Genomic DNA, 21,237 nt, shown 5'->3' with positions numbered 1-21,237 from the left:
CATTCCTAAGTGGTTACCCTCAGAGGATGTCTGCTGTCCACATGAAGCAAGCCAAGGGCACTCAAGTGCCTGAGTCCGGGCCTAATCTCCCTTCTGAGCCTCCTGCCTACTCCAAAAGTGCCCCCTGTGTAGGGTGGAGATGCTATGGCAGAAGGGGGCATCTGTTGTCTTCAGAGAAGAGCAACGAGAATGGTTATAGGTCTAGAGAACATGAGCTGGGAGGGAAGGCTGAAAGAATTGGGCTTGTTTTGTTTAGAAAAGAGAAGACTGAGAAGGGACATGAGAGCAGCTTTCAAATACCTAAAAGGGTGTTACAAGGAGGAGGGAGAAAAATTGTTCTCCTTGGCCTCTGAGGACAGGACAAGAATCAATGGGCTTAAACTGCAGCAAGGGAGGTTTAGGTTGAACATTAGGAGATACTTCCTAAGGCTACGTCTAGACTGGCATGATTTTCTGCAAATGCTTTTAACGGAAAAACTCTTCCATTAAAAGCATTTGCAGAAAAGAGCGTCTAGATTGGCACGGACGCTTTTCCACAAAAGCACCTTTTGCGGAAAAGCATCTGTGCCAATCTAGACACGGTTTTGCGCAAGAAAGCCCCGATCGCCATTTTTACCATCGGGGCTTTTTTGCGCAAAACAGTTTTTAGCTGTCTACACTGGCCCTCTTGCACAAAAACATTTCCGGAAAAGGGCTTTTGCCCGAATGGGAACGTCAAAGCATTAGCGCAAGCAGCACTGATTTTGGACAGTAGAACGTCAGTGCTTTTGCGCAAAAGCAAGCGGCCAGTGTAGACAGCTGGCAAGTTTTTGCGCAAAAGCAAGTGCTTTTGCAGAAAAACTTGCCAGTCTAGACACAGCCTAACTGTCAGAGTGGTTAAACATTGGAATAAATTGCCTAGGGAGATTGTGGAATCTCCATCTCTGGAGAGATTTAAGAGCAGGTTGGAGACACACCAGTCAGGGACGGTCTAGATGGTGCTTGGTCCTGCCATGAGGGCAGGGGACTGGACTCGATGACCTCTCGAGGTCCCTTCCAGTTCTAGTGTTCTGGGATTCGTTAGCCCCTCCTCTAAGCTGCTGTAGGGGGAACTTCCCTTGCACTCAGCAGGTCTGTGTTTCACCAGGACTATCACCAAGCACTAAGAGAACAAGCAATGCAACTAAAACCCATGCACAGAACAGAGTCGGTCAGAGTCCCCTTTATTCTGTCTCAGACACAACCAACGGAGACAAAGAAACAAATAAATCCGGGAATGAACCACCGTTCCTTGCTAATAAAAAAAGCAGGCAGGGCATGGAGTCACCCCTGACGCCGAACAGAGGCCGAGTGCGCTCTACAAAATGCACAGCTTGTTGCGGCTGGGATTATGCAAATCAGATCAATGCCTGTTATTTTCGAAGGAGGCGGGCGCGATGGAGAACCGCGAGCCCAACGCAGGCAGGCCGCAGGTTCCACGCCTGAAGGGCAGAGGGAGAGTGGAGGAGACAGACGATCAGGTTTCTTCATACACGGACCCCAGGATGATCTCGCAGTAGTGAAAGCTCAGGGTCACCCCCCTGGGAAGCAAACAGGCCAGGAAAGCAGCCAACACCCTGCTGGAGACCCTCCCTTGTCCACTTCTGGAAGGGCACGGCGCAGCCAGCACCTAAGCAGACTGTCGGGACACGGGTGATTCCCAGACCCTGTTGCTGATCACGGCTTGGTGCTCCTGTCTCCAACCACATTCCTGGCACCTGTGCAAGACCCAACACATCCCTTCCTGGCCTGGAGGCTCCCTCCAGGTGGGGACTGGAGCAGAGGCCGCCAGGCAGCTGGGGCAGGGAGTGACGAAGGGGAGTTAGAGAAGGATCTCTGAACTGCCAGGGCAGCTTGGTCAGGTATGAAACTGCTAGCAGGGAAGTGCAACGGGGACGATCACGAGTCAGCACTTCAAGAGCGCTGAACCCAGGCGTGACCTGCCTTCTCTCAGAGCTCACGCCCCGCCCTCGCACGGCCGGCTCCTTTGCCTAGCAGGCCGGCCCCGGGGCGAAAGGAGGAAGCAGGGCCGCTGACCCGAGAGAAGCAGCACAAGACTGGGCCAGGGGAACTGGAGAGCCGGGCCCGGGCCGGCCACAGCGAACCCGGACCAAGCCGGAGCCATGGAAAGACCCCTGGGACTCAGCGCATAGACCCCGTGGCTACGAAACCCACGTCCGCCTCCCTTCTGGGCTGTGGCTTATTGCGGAGGCTCTTGTGTTAGGAGGAGGGAGGGGGGCTTCTTAGCCAGTGTTAATTGGGGTGCAGTCATTCCCCCAGCCCCACGGAGTCACACTGCATCCCAATTCCCCCCCGGCCCGCAGGCCCCCATAAGGCTAGAGGGGCAGGTCCCAGGTGGGGGGGGGGGGCGATATTCCAGAGGGGCTGCTTGCACAGGACTCCCTGATCACAAGGCTCAGACAACCCGAGCTCCAGCCCAGCGAATTCCCGAGGGCCCTCAGCAGCGGATTGTACCCCTCCCCCGCCTCACCCCGACTTCGACCCCGTGTTCTAGAACACGCCGGGGAAACGACACCGCAAGCCCCGCCCCCAGAAGAAAGGCGCCCTGAGAAACAGGAACTACCAAACACTGTCTATTGGAAGTCAGCGGTTCCCACGGAGCCTAGGCACGGACTGCCCCCTTGCAGAGCTTGGTTTGGGGAGGTCTGTGCTTCTTACAGAGCCCTGGGCGGCAGGGGCTTGTTGGCGCTAAGGGCTGGCGAATGGGAGGGGGCTTGCCGCTTTATCGCCGGGAGGAGCGGGGTGTCACTTCAAGCTTTTGGTCTAGGAAGTTGCAGTTGGGGCGGGGAGGGGATCAGAACAGCCGGCCGCTGGGAGCTCCGTCCTCACTTGGTCTTGTCAGATTCTTGACCCAGCTGCACTGCTGCTTTGGAGGCTACAAAGAGGAAAATAAAGACAATTAGCACATCGGGCACCTGTCCTTGGGATCATTCTTTCCCTTAGAGGTCCCCCACTAACCTCTGCCCCCCCCCCTCCCGAATAAGGGAAGTACTGTCTCCATTTTACAGACCACGCCACAGAGAAGTGGCTTGCCCAAGGTCAGCGAGCACATCGGTGGCAGAGCCAGCCATAAACGCATCCAGGGAGTGCTGCCTCCGCTTGCGCTCTCATGACCCAACATTACTTCTCAGCACCCGCCATAAAAGCCAGCTAGCTGAGCACTGCTCTTACCACTAGACCCATTTTACCCTACACTCGGTCCCCTGGGTGTTAGACCCCCATACACGCTCTGCTTTTCCAGTGAAGCCAAGACATGGGCCTGCCTCTAGTTAGGAGGGGTGTTGGCAAAGGCTCGGCCCTAACAGGAGGCAGACAAACCCCTCGTCCCAGCACAGAGGTACCCTTGTGTGCAAGCTTGTGAATTACTTGGCTCAGCTCCCTCCTAATCCACTTCAGGAGCAGCTAAAGCCCTCCTAAGCCGGCTAGCGCACCACAAACCACAGCGTCAGCTTTCCAGGGGGTTCGAGACAGGTACGCCCGAGTCTCCCCTTTCAGGCCACGGCCCAGGGGAGCAGGGGCTGGGAGCGGTTCTGGGACTGCAGCGGTACGATGCAGAAGGAAAATGCGACTTTTCCCTTTTTTAGTCTGCGTTCAACACAGCACTGGACGGTGTTGGTTCCGGTGTCTGCGGCTGCCAGATGGAGTAACGCCAGGGGTGTGGCTGATCGAGTTAGAAACTGACCAGAGGTTCTCCTGTTCAGGAGGGTCGGAAACCTGAGCGGTGAACAAAAGTTGCACCCTGCCCCCTTTGCCAACAGGCGCTGGGTTGGAGCCATGCCCCTCCCCAAGGGAAACAGGAGAGGCCGCCTTTCACCCTGCCCTACAACCTAAAGTGCCAGCTGGAGCCCTGTGTCACCGGAGGCTTTTTACCCTCCATGCTCCCTGCTTTCAGTTAACCCTCCATCAGTCACACCTGCCACACTCCGTGGTAACTGGGCACCTCTCGGAAACTGCCATTCAGCCCCCGCCAGGTAGAAAGGGGGGCAGCTCTAAGCACTCGGTGCAACAGAGTAGAGCCAACCCGCTTCAGAGCCTCGGCTAATCTGACTTTCCCGTCACCTACACTCCAGCTTCTAGAGGACTGGGATCTGGATTTCAGAAACAGGAGCACGGGGGCGTGTCTACCCTGGCACCCGGCCCGTGTCAGCTGACTCAGCCTCCTGGGGCTTAGCCTCTAGGGCTGTGTAAATGGGGTGTAGGTAGCTGGGCTGGGGCCCAGGCTGTGGTAGCCTGCAAACGGGGGGGGGGGAGGTCCTAAAGCCCCAGCCCAAACCAGAGTCACATTGGTTTAATTGCAATCAGGGTCGACTTATCCATTAGGCCCAGTAGGCACAGTGCCTAGGGTCCTTGATATTTTCATGGGCCCCTAAAAGTGTTTTCTTTTAAAATCAGAAGAAAAAAAACTTTTAGGGTCGAAGAAAATGTTTTAATTTTTTTCTCACATCAGAAAAAAAATGAAACTTTTAGGGCCCACGAAAATCTGTTACATTTTGCCTAAAACAGAAAAAAAATGAAGTTATCAAAAATAATGTTTAATATTTTTTTATGGAGGAAGGGGCCCTAGGGCCCATGAAAATCATAATGCGGCCCTGATTGCAATGTAGACGTGCCCTATGAGAATTTCCCCCGTGGCCTCTTCAAGAGCCTGAGCAGCTTCCCATCTAGAAACTGCCCCCTCCAGCTGGAAGGTGAAACACGCCCGGGAAGCGAAAGCCCCCAGGAGCGGCGCCAGCAGAGCTATTTGCGTCGTGGAACAGTGCGCGTCCCGTAATCCAATTGTGGCTAATGCGATTGAGGGGTTTAGTGTGGCCGCTGGGCAGCCGGGAACTCCCAGCCCTGTAATTCCACAGGCTGACAGCCGGGCTCAGCTCAAGGGCCGAGGGGTAGGGCTGCTGGCCTCAGCAGAAAGCTCCCCCTTGGACGGCCGAGCCGGACAAACTGGCCTCACAGGTGGATTTTCCTTTCCCACGTTCAGTGCGTTGGATCCCAGGTCAGAGAGGAACCTGCGGAGCATCCGCTTTTCCTCCCCTCCAGGGTCACCCCACCATGCAGCACCTATCTGGGACACCAGCACCGTCACCGCATGCTGCTGGGGGGCCTCGTTCCCCAAAGCCAGCCAGAGCCCTCGATGTCCCAAGGAGCAACCCATCCACCTGGGGGGGGACGGGGGACACCAGGTCAGCGCAGCTCCATCCCGCTGCATCCCTTCCCCAGGCTGTTGCCATTCACATTCATCTCCGACAAGTCTCTTGTTCTCCCTGCGCCCCCCCCCCCCCCCGGCAAACGTGGGGCTCCTCCGTGGCACTGCCCCGCCCACCAAGACACTGGGCTGGGTCTTAGCGGTCGGTGCTCCCTGGGCTGGCCCCCTCGGGACCTGAGCCAGCCCAGACGAGGGAGTTTGCTGCACCAGGGGAGGTCAATGCTCCTATGCTGGCTGCCTGGCTGCTGGGTCCTCTCCCTGCGGCTCCCTGCCCGGTCAACGCTCCCACTGGGGGGATTCCCGGGATTTCCCAGGCCGGCCCAAATGCCTCCAGGGAGCCCCCCAGCCCAGCTCCTGCTGGTCCCACCAGGAGAGAATGAGGGGGCTGCGGACTCACCTGACTCCCGCTCCCGGCCTCCAGGCTCTTTGGTCCAGCAACATCCTGGTCCAGCAACATCTGTGAATCAACCGGACCACGGATGTTGCTGGACCAGAGAGTCCCAGATTCGGGAGGTTTAACTGGTGCTAACAGCAGAAATGCCTTCAGGTCTGGAGTATGTGCTACCAGGGAATGGAGCCACCGACCCATCCCCAAAACCCTCCACCACCACGGCGTGTCCGAACGGACAGAAACCCCCCAGGAACAACGAAGGGAAGACAGACGACGGCACCATTTTAGGCTGCTGCGGGTGTGCTACTGGAGGTGCTGAAATCTAGCAGACAGACAGACTGTTCCCCACAAGGGAAGGAAGAAGGAGAAGGAGTTTAGCGTGACTCCCCGGGAGGAGACTTCTCTCCAGCATCACCAGCTTCATCAAGAAACCCCAGAGGTTTTCAAGCCAAATAGCACAGCCCCCTCACGGACTTCTGGGCGGGGTCCGGTCTCTCCAATGTCATGCAAATCTGCCTCAATTACCCATCATGCCCAGGGCTGTCATCGAAGGTCACAAGCTTGCTGCTCTTTGGAGCTCACCCTACCCCAGGGAGGGGTTTAGGGTTCGTAACAGCCATGGTGGTTGAACGGAGGCAGCACCAAGATGTGAACTGGCTGCCTTTAAAACCCAGCCCGTACCAACCTGCGGAGGGCAGGGGGAGTCACGCTAAACAGGTCTTTGCCCCAGGGGTGAAGGACACAGGAATTAGTACATACAGACGAGCGGAGCTGGGGCCCCCTCGGACACCAGGCGGGCTCTGCTGTCGGCCAGGGCATGAAGGACTGGGCGGAGAGGCACAAGAAAAAGGAGAAGAGGCAAGAGATGAGGAGCCGACGCGTATCGCTGTGGAGAGGGGACCAGGCTCCGCCGAGCCGCGGCGTTAGAGAACGGCCAAACTGGGTCAGACCAAGGGTCCATCCAGCCCAGTGTCCTGTCTGCCCACAGTGGCCAATGCCAGGAGCCTCAGAGGGAGTGAACTGAACAGGTACTGATCAAGCCATCTCTCTCCTGCCATCCATCTCCATCCTCTGACAAGCAGAGACTAGGGACACCATTCCTACCCATCCTGGCTAAGAGCCATTTATGGACTTAACCTCCATGAACGTATCTAGTTCTCTTTTAAACCCTGTTATAGTCCTAGCCTTCACAACCTCCTCAGGCAAGGAGTTCCACAGATCGACTATGCGCGGTGTGAAGAAGAGAGGGCGCGTTCTTGCAGCGGCACCGACCAGACGGTCTCGGCTTGAACGGGGCTCTGATTCACGGGGCCACCCAGGCTGCTCTCGCAGGGGCAAACAGCCCCCTGAAAACACTCCCAGCTCCGAGAGTCTCCCAGGCTGGGGCCCAGCTCCCAGTGCCCGGGAGATTGGGACGGAGGCCTGGACACATAGGAAGCAATGCCTATGATAAAGACTGTTCGAACTTACACCCCAGCCAGCGAGAGCCCTGTCCAGCCCCGGCCTACAAGGAGCACAAACGGTGGCTTAAGTCCTCCCGCCCTAGCAACGGGGTAACCGAGCGGGGCGAGGCCGCGGTACCTTCTCTGGTGACGGTCGAAGCGGTGTCGAGCGCCTTGCCGCTCAGGTCACTGAGCACGCTGTCCACCGTCCGGTGGTGCTTCAGGAAGCAGGGCCGGATGACGTTGCGGTACAAGACCTGGGAGCCGTTCCAGGGGACAGGCGCCATGCACCAGACCAGGAACAAGCACTGGAAGGAGAGAAGAGGCTTCACACCCAGCAGAGGCCAGAGGGGGAGGGGGGAGACAAAGCCTCCCAAACCAGGCTCAGCTTTCAAGGACGGAATTGGCCATGGGGGGACGCCAGGGAGGCGCCTGGCAAGGAGGGGAAAGTGCCTTTTAGTTCGGGGTCTGGTCCCACGAGGGTCAGTTTAGCTGGGCTCAGGCCCACGTAGGTGAAGAATGAGGTCCACAAAGAGCCAGCGAGTTTTACCCCAGTGGGGCTCAGCTCTGAACAGCAAAAATTAAAAAGGGGCAGGATGCCGAAAAGTTTGGGAACCACTGTAACGTCTTCCATCTGTGTGCGGAATGAATTTTGTTCTGTGCACCGAGGCAGGTGTGGAGGTGCACCGCCCATCGAAACACACACTGCTGGTGGTGGGCACTCTGCTAATCAGCTGGGTGGCATCTGAATCTCTCCCGGGCGGCCGCCCAAGCGCTCAGCTTACAGGGAACACTGGTGGACTTCCATGGATGTCTAAAACCTCATTCAACTTAGTGGGAGTCCCTGCCAACTGCAGTGAGCTCTGAGCTGGACCCACTGCCTAGACACATCAGCTATGTTCTTGACACCCCAATGGGTAGAAACACAAGGCTGGAGTCATCCCTGGGACTGACTTGGAGTTACCCCAGAGAGCGGTTTGGCCCATGCCTGTAGTGCTATGGAGCGGACTGACTCCACATTCACCCAGGGCTTTCTCCCCATCTCAAGCCAGATCCGGGAGGGAGAAACAGGGCAGTAACCGATCCGGGGGGGCTGCCCACTGCATTACCTTTCCAGCGTAGTAAAATGGGAACCAGTAGAGGAAGGTGTCGGAGAAAAACTCGGCCACGCTGAAGACTCCATAGACCACCCAGTACGTGAGCCAAGTAGTGTCGTCATCCTTGTTGGAGCTTTCAATGGCTTTGATGCTACGGACAAAGGCACGGATCAGTTCTACCTTCTACACTGTTAAAGACGAGCACGTCCGAGTTGGGGGGGGGGAGGTTAGTTTGGGGTGCCTACTAGAGGCTTTGCTGGGCATTCACCTGAACACACACCACTTTAAGGGAGCTCCCTCCGCCCCCCCAAAAAACCAGAGTGGTTATTTTACTCTCTTGGTAAAACAACAGGTGGAATGGAGACTAAACTTGGGACTCCAATATCATTGCGGGATGTTCCCCTTGGACGATAGTATTTGGTATCTGCCTGTCACGTAGGAAATACTGATCGTTTTAGCATTTCATAGGGGACACCAACACACACCGGCCCCAACAGCAGCATTAACACTAGTTCCTATTAAAAGAGAGGATCTCTCAAGGTCCCCAAGTCCAGTCCCCTGCCCTCACGACAGGACCAAGCACTCTCTAGACCCGTGTTGCTTAAACTTTTTGAGACCACGAAACACCAAAAAATATTTTTTTTTAATGCGGAACACCTATGAACATTTTCTTCAAAAAAAATTGTCGTCAGAGGCTGCAGCACACCTGCAAGGTGTTCACGGAACAGAGTTTAAGAAACACGGATCTAGACCGTCCCTGATAGACAGGACTATGCAGCACTTGAAAGACTCACAAGATGGTTTATTAGGTCACCTAAAGCTCATCACCTAATAAACCATCTTGTGAGTCTTTCAAGTGCTGCATAGGCCTGTCGTTTGTTTCAGCTAGACCAGACTAACACGGCTACATCTCGATCGCTATCCCTGACAGACGTCTGTCTAACCTGTTCTTGAATCTCTCCAGAGATGGAGATTCCACAATCTCCCTGGGCAATTTATTCCAGTGTTTCACCACCCTGACAGTTTTTTTTCCTAATGTCCAACCTAAACCTCCCTTGCTGCAGTTTAAGCCCCTTGCTTCTTGTCCTGTCCTCAGAGGCCAAGGAGAACAATTTGTCTCCCTCCTCCTTGTGACACCCTTTAGATACTTGACAGCCACTCTCCTGTTCCCTCTCAGTCTTCTCTTTTCTAAACCAGACGAGCCCAATTCTTTCAGCCTTCCCTCCTAGCTCATGGTTTCTAGGCCTTTCATCACATTTTGGCCACTCAGCCCATCAGTTTTGGAGCTGAGCCAAACATTTTGCTTTCTGCCAGCCCCCTCGCCCCGGAGAGAAGCTCTCAATGGGAAAACTAGCACCTGCCCCCTGGTACGGCCTGGGGCCTGCAGCGAGGCTAGGCAGAGCGGAGACGGGGAGCACTTACGAGATGTAGGCTGGGTAGACAAAGCCAATGAGGTTGCAGAGCAGCGAGGCGCCATATCCGAACATGAGGTACAGCCCCAGGAACGTGATGGTACCTGGCCAGGAAACAGGGAGAGAGAGAGACATTCCCCAGGGGTGAGATCAGGGCCAGAGCCAGCTGTGTCCAAAACTAAGTTGTGGGTGTGCAGTGCAGCGGGGTCAGATCTCTGGCTGGCAGCCAGATTGGTGGCCACACAGCTAGGCTGCCTGTGAGGCTTGCTGCTAGGTTGGGTTAACTCCCATCTTCCCTATTTCTTTTAATAGCTCGTTTGCACCAGGCCAGCCGGGACGTGCCCCCGTAATCGTTTTCATCCTGCCTCCCAGGGCTGAAATCAGGCAGGGTCGCTCACTCGCAGGCATTTCCTAAGGAGCGTTTCCCACGTGTGACCCAGACAGCGCCCGGCAGCCCGTGTCAGAGGGCAAAGGGGACAGGTAGTTTTACAGGGATCCCTGGGCGAATTCTAGGCTTAGCAATTCCCTAGGGCAGGCGGATGGGGTCTCAGCCAACAGCACCCCACTGAGCAGAACCCCAGCACAGTGGAGGCAAGGGCAATATTGAAGGAGTTTTGTACCCAGACTGGAAATTAACATCTGAAGATTCGAGGGGCTGATTAACATCCCCCTCAGACTGGCAAGAAACAAAAACTTACTTGTCTGGTTACATGCTGCAGTGGGGGGGGAGGGGCCCTTTAGCCCCGCAAGAGCAGCCTCCACCCATGATGGGGGGGCCTCTCCAACCTGGCCAGCCTCCTCCTGCCCCATTTAAGCATTACATTGAACTGTTAACTGATTAAACAGGATTGGACATCCCTAGAACACACGGCAGAAGAGCGGCCCAAAAACTGATTCATCTGGGGCTGCGATGGGGACACCCTGGTATCTCTCACCTAGGAAATAACCAACCGGTCAATGGGTTTGCTTCATCCATAGAAGAGCAGAGCCAGGCCCAGCTGTGCTGCACAAGAGGAATTGGAGAGGGCGGGGGGGGGGGGGCAATCTGGCTCTTATGACACAATCATAATATCTCTTGGCATTAGAAAAGGTTCAGAGAAGGGCAACAAAGTGAGGGGTTTGGAACGGGTCCCATAGGAAGAGAGATGAAAAAGACTGGGACTTTTCAGCTTAGAAAAGAGGAGACTAAGGGGGGGGGGGGGCGAGAGGATAGGACAGAAGTCTATTAAGTCATGACTGATGTGGAAAACGTGAACAAGGAAAAGTTATTCACTTGTTCCCACAATATAAGAACTAGGGGGTCACCAAATGAAGTTATCAGGTCGCAGGTTTAAAACCAAAGGAAGTTTTTCTTCATGTGGTGCACAGTCAATCTGTGGAACTCCTCGCCAGAGGATGTGGTGAAGATTAGGACTTGAACAGGGTTCAAAAAAGAGCTTGAGAGATTCATAGAGGTTAGGTCCACCAATGGCTGTTAGCCAGGCTGGGCAGGGATGGCGTCCCTAGCCTCTGTTTGTCTGGAAACGGGTGACAGGAGAGGGATCATCTGAGGACTGTTCTGTTCCCTCCCTCTGGGGCACCTGGCATTGGTCGGCAGACAGGACACTGGGCTAGCTAGACCTTTGGTCTGACCCCGTGCAGCCGTTCTTATGTAATGGTGGCCTGTGACGTTTCGACTCCAGCCCGTGTGGTACGATTTTAGTAGATGCGTAAGTGGGTTTTGCCCACGAAAGCGGATGCCCCAATAAATCTGTTGGTCTCTAAGGTGCTACAGGACTCCTCGTTGTTCCTTCGCAGCTACAGAATCACACGGCGACCCCTCCGAGACTTCTCTTTGCAAAGATGGATCCACGTAGCCTGAAGGTGCAGGAGAGAGGAGGCGGGTGGAGGCACGGACCATGCCTGTATTGCTAGCGGCGATGGGAAACCGACTCCCGTCCTCACGCTAAGGGCAGGTAACGGCAAGGAACACCACCATGCAGGGATTCCCTCAGACATGGGAGCGGCGTTTAGGCTACGGCTGCACTGCTCCAGGAAAAGCATTGCCAGCCGGGCAGAGGAACCTGTTCAGAGCAAGGGCCCCAAATATAGCACGGTCGCCGTGGCAACGCAAGGAGCAGGATGTTGTAGCCCCCCCACACGGGACCCATCCTGCTGCCATGGCTACGCTGCTATTTTTAGAAGTTGGGGGAACTTCTGGAAGAGGGACGTCAAACCCCGTTTAATCGGTTAACCGTTAAGGGGGATGCTTGCCATGTAACCGGCGACCCGTTCACAGCCCTCGCCTGGAAGTTACACCCCAGCTCCAATGCGCAAATACCCTCCATGTTTCAACAGTGAGCTCCCCTGCCAGCAAGACGACGGTAGGCCAACTCGGCATGTGACCTCAGGCCAGTTGCTATGTGCCTCAGTTTCCCCCAAAAAGCAGGAGGCATTGATGCCATCTGGCCCCAGAGCGCTGCCATGAGGCATTAGCAGTCCAGGTGCTTTGAGATCCGTGCCAGAGCGGGAGGTCTCTCGAGACCACAGAACCAGCCCCTCTAGGAGCGAGGGTCTGCCCCAGACTTCTTGATCTTCTGCACCCTCCTCCAGCAGAGCCACACCGGCATTAAGACAAGATTGGCCTTTTTCACACACATCACCCCACCGCCGCCCGGAGAGGGGGAGAAGCAAGGTGCACCCTTTTAGGTACACCCAGACCAGCTGCCTGCTAACTTAGCCAGTCAGTGTGGGCTGTGCTGTTTTTTTCCTTTTTAAATGGATGAGAACTAGACTAAAACCAACTCCCTGCACTTCGGCAGCAGCCGCCTTCCCCCCCACGCCAGCTGCCCCCCAGACACAGTAACACCTGCCACTTAAAGGTGTGGGGGGGGTCCTATAGGGCCACCCCCCTTCCTCTACTCTCCTGCCCCTCCCCATTTCTATTGGTTCCTTAACTTTGGGGAACTATTTGCCAGTGGGGAACCACCGGTCAGCCCCACAATTCTGCACCAGGGCTGGTTCTCCCTGCAGGAGAATAGGCCGTTCTGGAACATGCTGCATTCCCTGGCACGGAGGAAGAACTAAAATTGCTACTAAGTGGTAAGAAGTTTGCCAGAGGACGTCAGCAGGCTCCCCGGGAAAGGGAAACAAAGCAGAGCGGCTGCCAGCATTGCTAATGGAGCCAAAAGCTCGCCCGGTCTTGTAACGGGCAGAGGTCTCTTGAGGGCCTCCAAGCGGATGCTGGATGGAGTCTGTGCTGCTTTTAACACCAGCAGCACATCTGAGCAGGACGGGGAAACAGGATGCCATAGATCAGGGGTGGGAACCATTTTGGGGTCAAGAGCCACTGACCCCCAGGGAAAAAAATCAGTCGGGGGCTGCACAAAAGGGAGAAGCAAAAAACAAAGCCACCTCACGGACGCAGCCCCGAGGGAGGAGACAGACGTTCCCCTCCCACCCCAGAGTCTAAGGATTTTTGTGGGCCCCCGAGGCTCTGGGGTGGGGCCAAAAATGAGGGGTTCAGTGTGGGAGGGGGGTGTCAAGCAGCAGGCCTGGGGATGGGGAGGGTGGGTGCAGGAGCAGTGGGGGGGATGGGGGGGATGGATGGGAGGGTGGGTGCAGGAGCAGTGGGAGGATGGGGGGGTCTGGATGGGAGGGAGGGTGCAGGAGCAGTGGGGGGATGGGGGGATGGATGAGAGGGGGCAGGAGCAGTGGGGGGATGGGGGGATGGATGGGGGGGTGCAGGAGCAGTGGGAGGATGGGGGGGTCTGGATGGGAGGGAGGGTGCAGAAGCAGTGGGAGGGTGGGTGCAGGAGCAGTGGGGGGGATGGGAGGATGGGTGGGGGGGTGCAGGAGCAGTGGGAGGATGGGGGGGATGGATGAGAGGGGGCAGGAGCAGTGGGGGGATGGGGGGATGGATGGGGGGTGCAGGAGCAGTGGGAGGATGGGGGGGTCTGGATGGGAGGGAGGGTGCAGGAGCAGTGGGGGGATGGATGAGAGGGGGCAGGAGCAGTGGGGGGATGGGGGGATGGATGGGGGGTGCAGGAGCAGTGGGAGGATGGGGGGGTCTGGATGGGAGGGAGGGTGCAGAAGCAGTGGGAGGGTGGGTGCAGGAGCAGTGGGGGGATGGATGGGAGGGAGGGTGCAGGAGCAGTGGGGGGATGGATGAGAGGGGGCAGGAGCAGTGGGGGGATGGGGGGATGGATGGGGGGTGCAGGAGCAGTGGGAGGATGGGGGGGTCTGGATGGGAGGGAGGGTGCAGAAGCAGTGGGAGGGTGGGTGCAGGAGCAGTGGGGGGATGGGGGGGTCTGGATGGGAGGGAGGGTGCAGAAGCAGTGGGAGGATGGATGGGAGGAAGGGTGCAGAAGCAGTGGGAGGATGGATGGGAGGAAGGGTGCAGGAGCCGGGTGGGGGGTCTGGGTGGCAGGTTCTCACGCTCTAGCCCCACGGGAGAGGCCAGTGCCAACTCCCCGATGTTGAGGGTAGGGGGAGAAGACCCGAGCCTCAGAGGCCAGATCCAGGCAAGTCAGGGGCCGGATCCAACCCCCAGACAGTAGGTTCCCCACCCCTGCTTTAGGGAGAGCGCAATTCTGAGACCCCTGGCCTGTCGCTCCTCCGGCAGATCCTTCTGGGGCTACAGCAGACAAGCAGCTCAGATGACTGGCGATGCCATCACAGGTGCCTGGTGCCTGCAGGGGAGGGGGTGCAGTGAGGGCCCCCAGAAGAACGGGGGGTGGGGAAGGGCACGAGGGAGCAACCTATTTAGCAATTCCAATTTTGATGGGGGCCCAGGCAGGCCGCACACCTCCCGCGTGCTACCACGAGTCCCCTCTGGATGCGGCAGATGACCTGCGCTGGTTTGGAAGGAAAAGCCTTCTCCACGCAGAGGAGGGTGGCAGCTGCTCTGGCAACAGCCACACAACAGATCCGAGCCAGTTTGAACCAAGAACTAAAGGAAGCCACAGGAGAAAGCCAGCAGGGCAGAGGCAGGTGTGGGTGGGGTGGGGGAAAGACCACAGCTGTTAGCCAGGAAGGAGGAAGGGGAATTACGATGGGAAGCCATCGTCCTTTGGCCACTCTCCTCCGGGATCTGGTTCCTTGGAGGGGTGCGACCCACAGCCTGGACCCTCGCCCAGTCACCCGGGGGCAGGGAGCGGTGTTTCTTCTCTCTGCTCTTGCTTAGTTTGGAGTCTTCCTAATGCCGGGCCCAAGGCGCCCACGCCCTTCCTGCTGGCCTGGAGCACTCCACAGAAACCGGGACTAAACCTTTGGAGTCTCGGAAGGATGGAACCCTCCCACCGTTAATTCCAGGCGCGTCTTCTCTGTGTGTTCCCAAAGGATGAACGTTTGGAGCCAGGCCAGCATCGGCCTCGCCGTTCGGCGTTATCTGGGCCCGGCACAAAGGTTGAGAAGCAAAGTTCAGGGAGGAACGCGCCCTGCTCCTGGTGCTTGATGGGGAAGCAAAGCGATCAAGTGCATCACCCCACTGCCTGGGCAGGTGTTGCAATTTAAAACTAGGCAACGCAGAGCAGCCTGGGGGTGGGGGAGTGCTCTGGTGGGAAGGAGGGTGCAGGAGCAGAGTGGGGATGGGAGGGGTCTGGGCAGGAGGGAGGGTGCAGGAGCAGAGTGGGGATGGGGGGGGTCTGGGCAGGAGGGAGGGTGCTGGTGTTCCAGCCCCATGGGGGAGGCCACAGGGGTAGCTAGGGTGGGGAGGGAAGGAGTCCCGAGCCGGATGCAAGCCCCAGGCCATAGATCAGCCCCACACTACTCCAGTAACAGAAGCAGGCAGCAGCCTCCTGCTTCACGTCACTGACAAGGGAGCTGCTTTTTAAAAATCTCTCTCTGGATATAGAAAAGTTTTTCCCGCCAAGCAACGGAATGTTCCCACCGGGCGATGGACCGGTGTCATCCCGTCACCAGTATCAACAGGCGCTCTCAGCAAAGCAAAAGCGGCTGGAGGGGGCGGGTAGGCAAGCGTAGCGGGTGGAGGGCACAGCCCCCTAATATTCCTTTGTCCTCAAACTGTCCGTGGCCCAATTTAACCCATCACAGGGCTGACTTGCAGGCAGACTCCGACAGGCACACCGTCCCAAGGACTCCATGCCAGCACCTCTCTGTAGCACAGTAACTGGGCAGATGTGTTTTAAAACCACTTCGGGTGAGTCTACACAGCAAAGCGGTTCCGGAAGAACGGCCGTTATTCCAAAATAACTCTGCGAGCGTCTACGCAACAATTCTGTTATTTCAAAATTATTTCAAAATAACGGACGGCGTATTCTCACTTCTGTAAACCTCATTCCATGAAGAAGAATGCCTATTTCGAAATAAGGCGTGTCTAGACGCACCACTTCTGCTATTTTGAAATAGCCCCTCCCTCAGGGCCATTCTAAATTATTCCTCCTGGGCTCTAAATTGAAAGAGCATGTCTACATTAGGGAAGCCTGCCTCGGACTCATTTAGAGGTTTCCCTGCAGCGTAGACATGCTATTTCGAAATAAGCTATTTCGGAATAACTGTGCAATGTATACGTAGCCTTAGAGGCTAACAAATATGAGCTTTCATGGGCAAAACCCACTTCCTCAGAGGACTATCCCACAGACAGATTTATTTTAATTACAGAGGAAAATGCAGCTGGACTCAAAAGTTTGCAGGAAAGTTGGGGGAGCAGAGGGGAGGGAAAGAAGAGAGCTCTGACAGACAGATTTTCCTTTCATGAGAGTTAATCATTAGGCTATACAGAGTAGCTATCTTGCAATAGGACTTGCCGCTAGCTTTTGTCCGTTTGATAGCAAGTCACATGTCCCTCTAAGAACGCAAGTGCATTGCAAGAAAAATATCTGAGCGCCGCAGACACAGCCCTGCAAATCCGCGGCTGGCTGCATCCCGAGAGGTGGATCTCCGCGGTTCTGTTTTTGAAGATGCGGATACCGATTTTGTATCCGCGTAGGGCTCTCTGCACAGACCCCCCCTTGCATCGTCAGCAGCAAGGATGCCAGAGGGTTAAGTGGTTGCACACACTGCTACTCAAAAAATGACATCTTCATGCAGTTTCCAGCCTTGTGACTTTCGGCATTTAAAGCCAGGGAAGTCCCGGGGAAAAAAGGTGAGACGAGGAAAGTGTATTCCAGCACGCAGAGCCCACTGTGATGCACCATCACAGCAACACCCAAAGGCTGCAATCAGGAACAGAGCCTCGTTGACCCAGGCGGGACGCCCATATAAAATAACTCAGTCCAGGAGAGCTTACAGCCTAAGTCCAAATCTTCCAAGTTGTTTCATGGGTTAAGCCCAGGGTCCAGCCACACAGACTGCAGTCCTGTGGGTTGGTCAGAGGAGAAACAAGCCAGGGTGAATACACCATCAAAGGATAAGAAAATATAAAATTTCCTATCAAACTTGGACTAAACGTCAGCAGAGGATGCTTAGAGTTATAAAGGAACAATCCCAGACTCCCATCCTACAAGGTACAGTTGCTTCAAAATTGCTGCTGCACTTGCTACAGAATAAGTAAGAACTTCCTAGAGTTGACCAAGCAAAGGCTGGGTTGGACGTCAGCCACCGGGAGACCGTGGGGAACACAGAGGATGATTTTTAAGAAAGAGGAAGGACTTGACCAAGATCATCTCCAGGCCAGATCTGGGGAATAAAATGTACAAGTCTCGACTCTCAGCACCAAACATCCCATAGTCTCTAACCATTAGTCCCATGCCTCTCTCTGAACCAGGGTAGAAACCAGCAGTCCTGAATCCTAGCTCCTTCTCCTCTACCCACAATGCCCCTCCAGGTTGAATAGTGATAGAAATGCAGCCGTGTTAGTCTGGCGTAGCTGAAACAAAAGACAGAACTATGTAGCACTTTAACAAGATAGTTTATTAGATGATGAGCTTTCATGGGCCAGAAGTGGGTCTGGCCCACGAAAGCTCATCACCTAATAAACCATCTTGTTAGTCTTTAAAATGCTATATAGTTCTGACTTTTGTTCCTCCAGGATGAGTGTCTGATTTCAAGGCCAGAAAGGACTGTGACTGAGAGGAGAGTGCTGTCTAGTGATTAGAGCACCCCCAGCCATGTCACATTAGTTCTTGTGACCTGACATTTGGAGTGCCTGCGAGCTGGGAATTTGGATTCCTAGCATGAGCATCAGGGTTGATAAAAATCAACGATTTAAAAAAAAAATTCAGATAAAAAAAGAGATCAGTAAAATACTCCATTTCCCATTTAAAAACAGTTATAATTAAATCCCATCACAGAAATGCTACCCGGATGCTTAAAAAGTCTCTTAAAAATGAATGAATGGACCTAGCCTGTCCAGCCTAACCACCAGCTCCTGCTTCTTGAAAGTTCTGGGCTTTCCATTTCGGTTTCTCAGCAGACGACAAAGCGACATGTGCAAAGTCAGACGCATCCCGAATGGGCCTGTTTTTTGTGGCCACGCACAGCAGAGGAGTTAGTTAAGAGAGTCTCTTATAAAGACAGAATCGCAATATATAGCAAAGGACGGAGGCAGCCTAGAAGAGAACAGTGAACTGAAAAGAAAGAGAAGATGTTATTCAGAGCACACACACACTCACGCACAGCTTTCTATACCCCCCACACTGGTGCCATAGAAAAACCGTCCTGGCTTCTGGGCACAAGAGAGATTCTCTCTGGGAATAGTTTGAAGAAATTCATTCCCTGGGTAAAAAAGGAAAACGTGACGGATAAGCAGTCCATGCAGGATGATAATGCAGGGCCTACTTGCAAGAATGAAACAAAGAAAACTGCTTGCTGGGAAGAAAGCGATGTGGATCTGACTGAGTGGATCAACTGGTTAGTAACTTAAATAATTCACTTTGCAATGCATCGTTCATAGAATCCTAGGGCTGGAAGAGACCTCAGGTGGTCGAGTCCAGCCCCCTGCCCAAAGCAGGACCAATCCAATTGTTCTTCAAGAATCTCTCTCCCCCTTTTAAAGCGATTTGACTAGTAAATTCCCAAGCTGTTTGCTGTGTTGAGTGTTGCTAGAAAAAAAAAAGTTTAGCTTAGCTAATCCTTATGGCTTGTTGAATTAGTTAACTAGGTTTAGAATCTATCACCCAAGTATACAGCACAGAAAGCTGCAGTAAGAGAAATTTAGAGTTGCCTATTGACACGGAGTGTCATTTTTTGTTTTATATTACATAATATACTATTGTATGGTATATATAATACTGTATTCTACTGTATAATATCCCTTCTTTTGCAACCTCATGGCCACAGTCCATAATGGTGATGTCATAAATCTATTCTTTATTTTACTTCAGCATAACTCCGTTTTTTAAAGGGAACCCCATTCTATATTGTTCTTGTTTTTTTGAGAAAACAAGAAATGAAAGTTTGTTCAGTGGGGCCTCTTCCAAAATTAAGTGCCCTCTAAGCACAGTCTAGCTTAGCTTTGACGGTAACTGGCGATTATTTTTTTTTTGGGGGGGGGGTGTGATTTAAACTGTGATTAAAATCAAATTATTTAAATCGCCTCTATTTAAATCAATCCACCCTGATCAGCTGCAGTAAATGTTTAAAAACGGCCTGACAGAAGAGGGGAACGGGAGTCAGGGTGCCAGTTTCTGGTCCTGGTTCTGCCACAGGTTTCCTGCCAGTGGGCATATTATTCACTACTAGATCGCTCTGCACTTCCATTCCACCAGGCAGAGATACTGGTCGATCCCGGAGAGACCTGGGGCAAATCCTGAACTTTCTACCGAGTTGCTAGCATCCGACAGAGCAAAGCACAAAACGTTTAGGTGGAAGCACCGAGGCAGCTCAGCCCAAACAGATGGCTACATTAGCAATGTTGTGCTGTTACCAGGTGCACACAGGGTCTGTAAGCGCTGCTGGCCTGGATCAGACCCAAGGACCATCGATCCAGGACTAGTTGCTTCAGAGGAAGGAGCAAGAAACCCCACAGGAGGCAGAAGTGAGAGACAACCTCCCCCCATTCCCTAACAAAGTTTGGGTTGAACTCTAAGCAGGACACACACTGACAACGTCCATGATCCCCTTAAATACTTGTCTGAAAAGGGGTCACCATCCTCCAGGGCACATATCCCCACACCCAGAAGCAGTAAGGTGTGGCAGAACAGGCCACACCTGGGCAGAGACCAGGAGAAGTGGGGGGGAGGGGGCGTTCAGCCCAAGGCAAGAGACTTTTCCTTTTTGAGGGTTCCACCATCCAGGGCTTCCCCTGAAACAAACTCAGCCAAGCCGAGGTCTTTTATGGGACAGATCTGGAGGCACCTGCTGGGAAAGGTCAGCTCAAAGCACTGCTCCCCAGGGTTTGGGGGAAGGGGCTGCAAGGGAGGGGTGCATTAGGAAGGGAATCCCAGCGGGAAGGGGGTTGAAATGGGGGGGGGGTCAAGGAGGGGTGCATTAGGAAGGGAATCCCAGAGGGAAGGGGGTTGAAATGAGGCAGGGGGGAGGGGTCAAGGAGGGGAACATTAGGAAGGGAATCCCAGAGGGAAGGGGGTTGAAATGGGGGGGTCAAGGAGGGGTGCATTAGGAAGGGAATCCCAGCAGAAGGGGGTTGAAATGGGGGGGTCAAGGAGGGGTGCATTAGGAAGGGAATCCCAGCAGAAGGAGGGGAACATTAGGAAGGGAATCCCAGCAGAAGGGGGTTGAAATGGGGGGTCAAGGAGGGGTGCATTAGGAAGGGAATCCCAGGGGAGAGGGGGTTGAAATGAGGGAGGGGGAGGGGTCTAGGAAGGGTGCATTAGGAAGGGAATCCCAGGGGAAGGGGGGCCCTTGGAGAAAGGGAAGGGGGTGTTGTGAGCAAGGGGGGTAGCTGTGCTGAGTCCCCTCGGAAAGAGGGGAGCCCCCCGGGACTAGGGGACTCAGGGAAAAGGGGGGGGCTGCCGGATAAAGTGCCCTCCCCGGGGAAGGAAGCAGCCCGGCTCTGCAGGAAGGGGGTGTCCTTGGGGCCGCCCCAGGGCTCCCACCTGTGGCTAGGTAGTAGCGCTGGACGCCGGTCTGGGTTTCCAGCCAGCCCAGCAGGTCGGCGAGCAGGCCGGGCTGGTGCAGGAAGGTCTGGAAGCGCTGCCGCAGGGAGCCCATGGCTGCACGCTCCGGCTCCAGCCGCCGGCTGCTGCTGCTCGCTCTCGGCTTAGCGGCCGGTCCGCCCCCCGCGCCGGGCCAATGCGGGAGCGGGGCGCGGCCAGGTGGGAGCCGGGCGGGCACGTCACAGGGGACAGGTGAGGGCAGGCGTGGCCAGAGCAGGGGAGGGGCAGCGGGGGCAGGGGCAGGGGCAGGCCAGGGGGGGGGGGGAGATCAGAGGCAAAGGGAGGGGCAGGGGCAAGAGGGGGAGGGGGGGAGGGGGGGAGAGAGGGGCAGGAGGGGAGGGGGGGGGCAAGAGGGGGAGGAGAGCGGAGCAGAGCAAAGGGAGGGGGCAGGGGCAAGAGGGGGAGGAGATGGGGCAGGAGGGGGGAAGGGAAGAGCGGAGCAGAGCAAAGGGAGGGGGCAGGGGCAAGAGGGGGAGGAGATGGGGCAGGAGGGGGGAAGGGAAGAGCGGAGCGGAGCAAAGGGAGGGGGCAGGGGCAAGAGGGGGAGGAGATGGGGCAGGAGGGGGGGGAAGAGCGGAGCAGAGCAAAGGGAGGGGGCAGGGGCAAGAGGGGGGAGATGGTTTTGGGGCAGAAGAAAAGAAGGGGAAGGGGGAATCAGAGGC

At 55.4% G+C, this 21,237-nt stretch overlaps 1 protein-coding gene across 2 annotated transcripts; it reads right to left on the bottom strand.

The window, feature by feature from the left end:
* Positions 1–1,185: 1,185 nt before the first annotated feature.
* REEP6 (receptor accessory protein 6) lies at positions 1,186–20,744 on the bottom strand. Of its 2 annotated transcripts, XM_075902709.2 has the most exons (6): positions 20,516–20,744; positions 9,592–9,685; positions 8,182–8,320; positions 7,212–7,380; positions 6,390–6,455; positions 1,186–2,914 (listed from the first exon to the last, which is right to left on the bottom strand). In XM_075902709.2, the coding sequence occupies exons 1-6, from the start codon at positions 20,628–20,630 to the stop codon at positions 2,865–2,867; spliced, it is 633 nt and encodes a 210-aa protein (XP_075758824.1). In that variant the 5' UTR covers positions 20,631–20,744; the 3' UTR covers positions 1,186–2,864. The 2 variants fall into 2 exon arrangements, with proteins under 2 accessions (XP_075758824.1, XP_075758825.1); XM_075902710.2 differs by lacking the exon at positions 6,390–6,455 and having other exon boundaries at positions 20,516–20,736.
* Between the last annotated feature and the right edge of the window lie 493 nt (positions 20,745–21,237).

Source organism: Pelodiscus sinensis, chromosome 32 (genome assembly GCF_052426305.1).
Source record: "Pelodiscus sinensis isolate ZL-2025 chromosome 32, ASM5242630v1, whole genome shotgun sequence".
NCBI lineage: Eukaryota > Metazoa > Chordata > Testudines > Trionychidae > Pelodiscus > Pelodiscus sinensis.
This window is presented reverse-complemented; position numbering and strand designations above follow the sequence as displayed.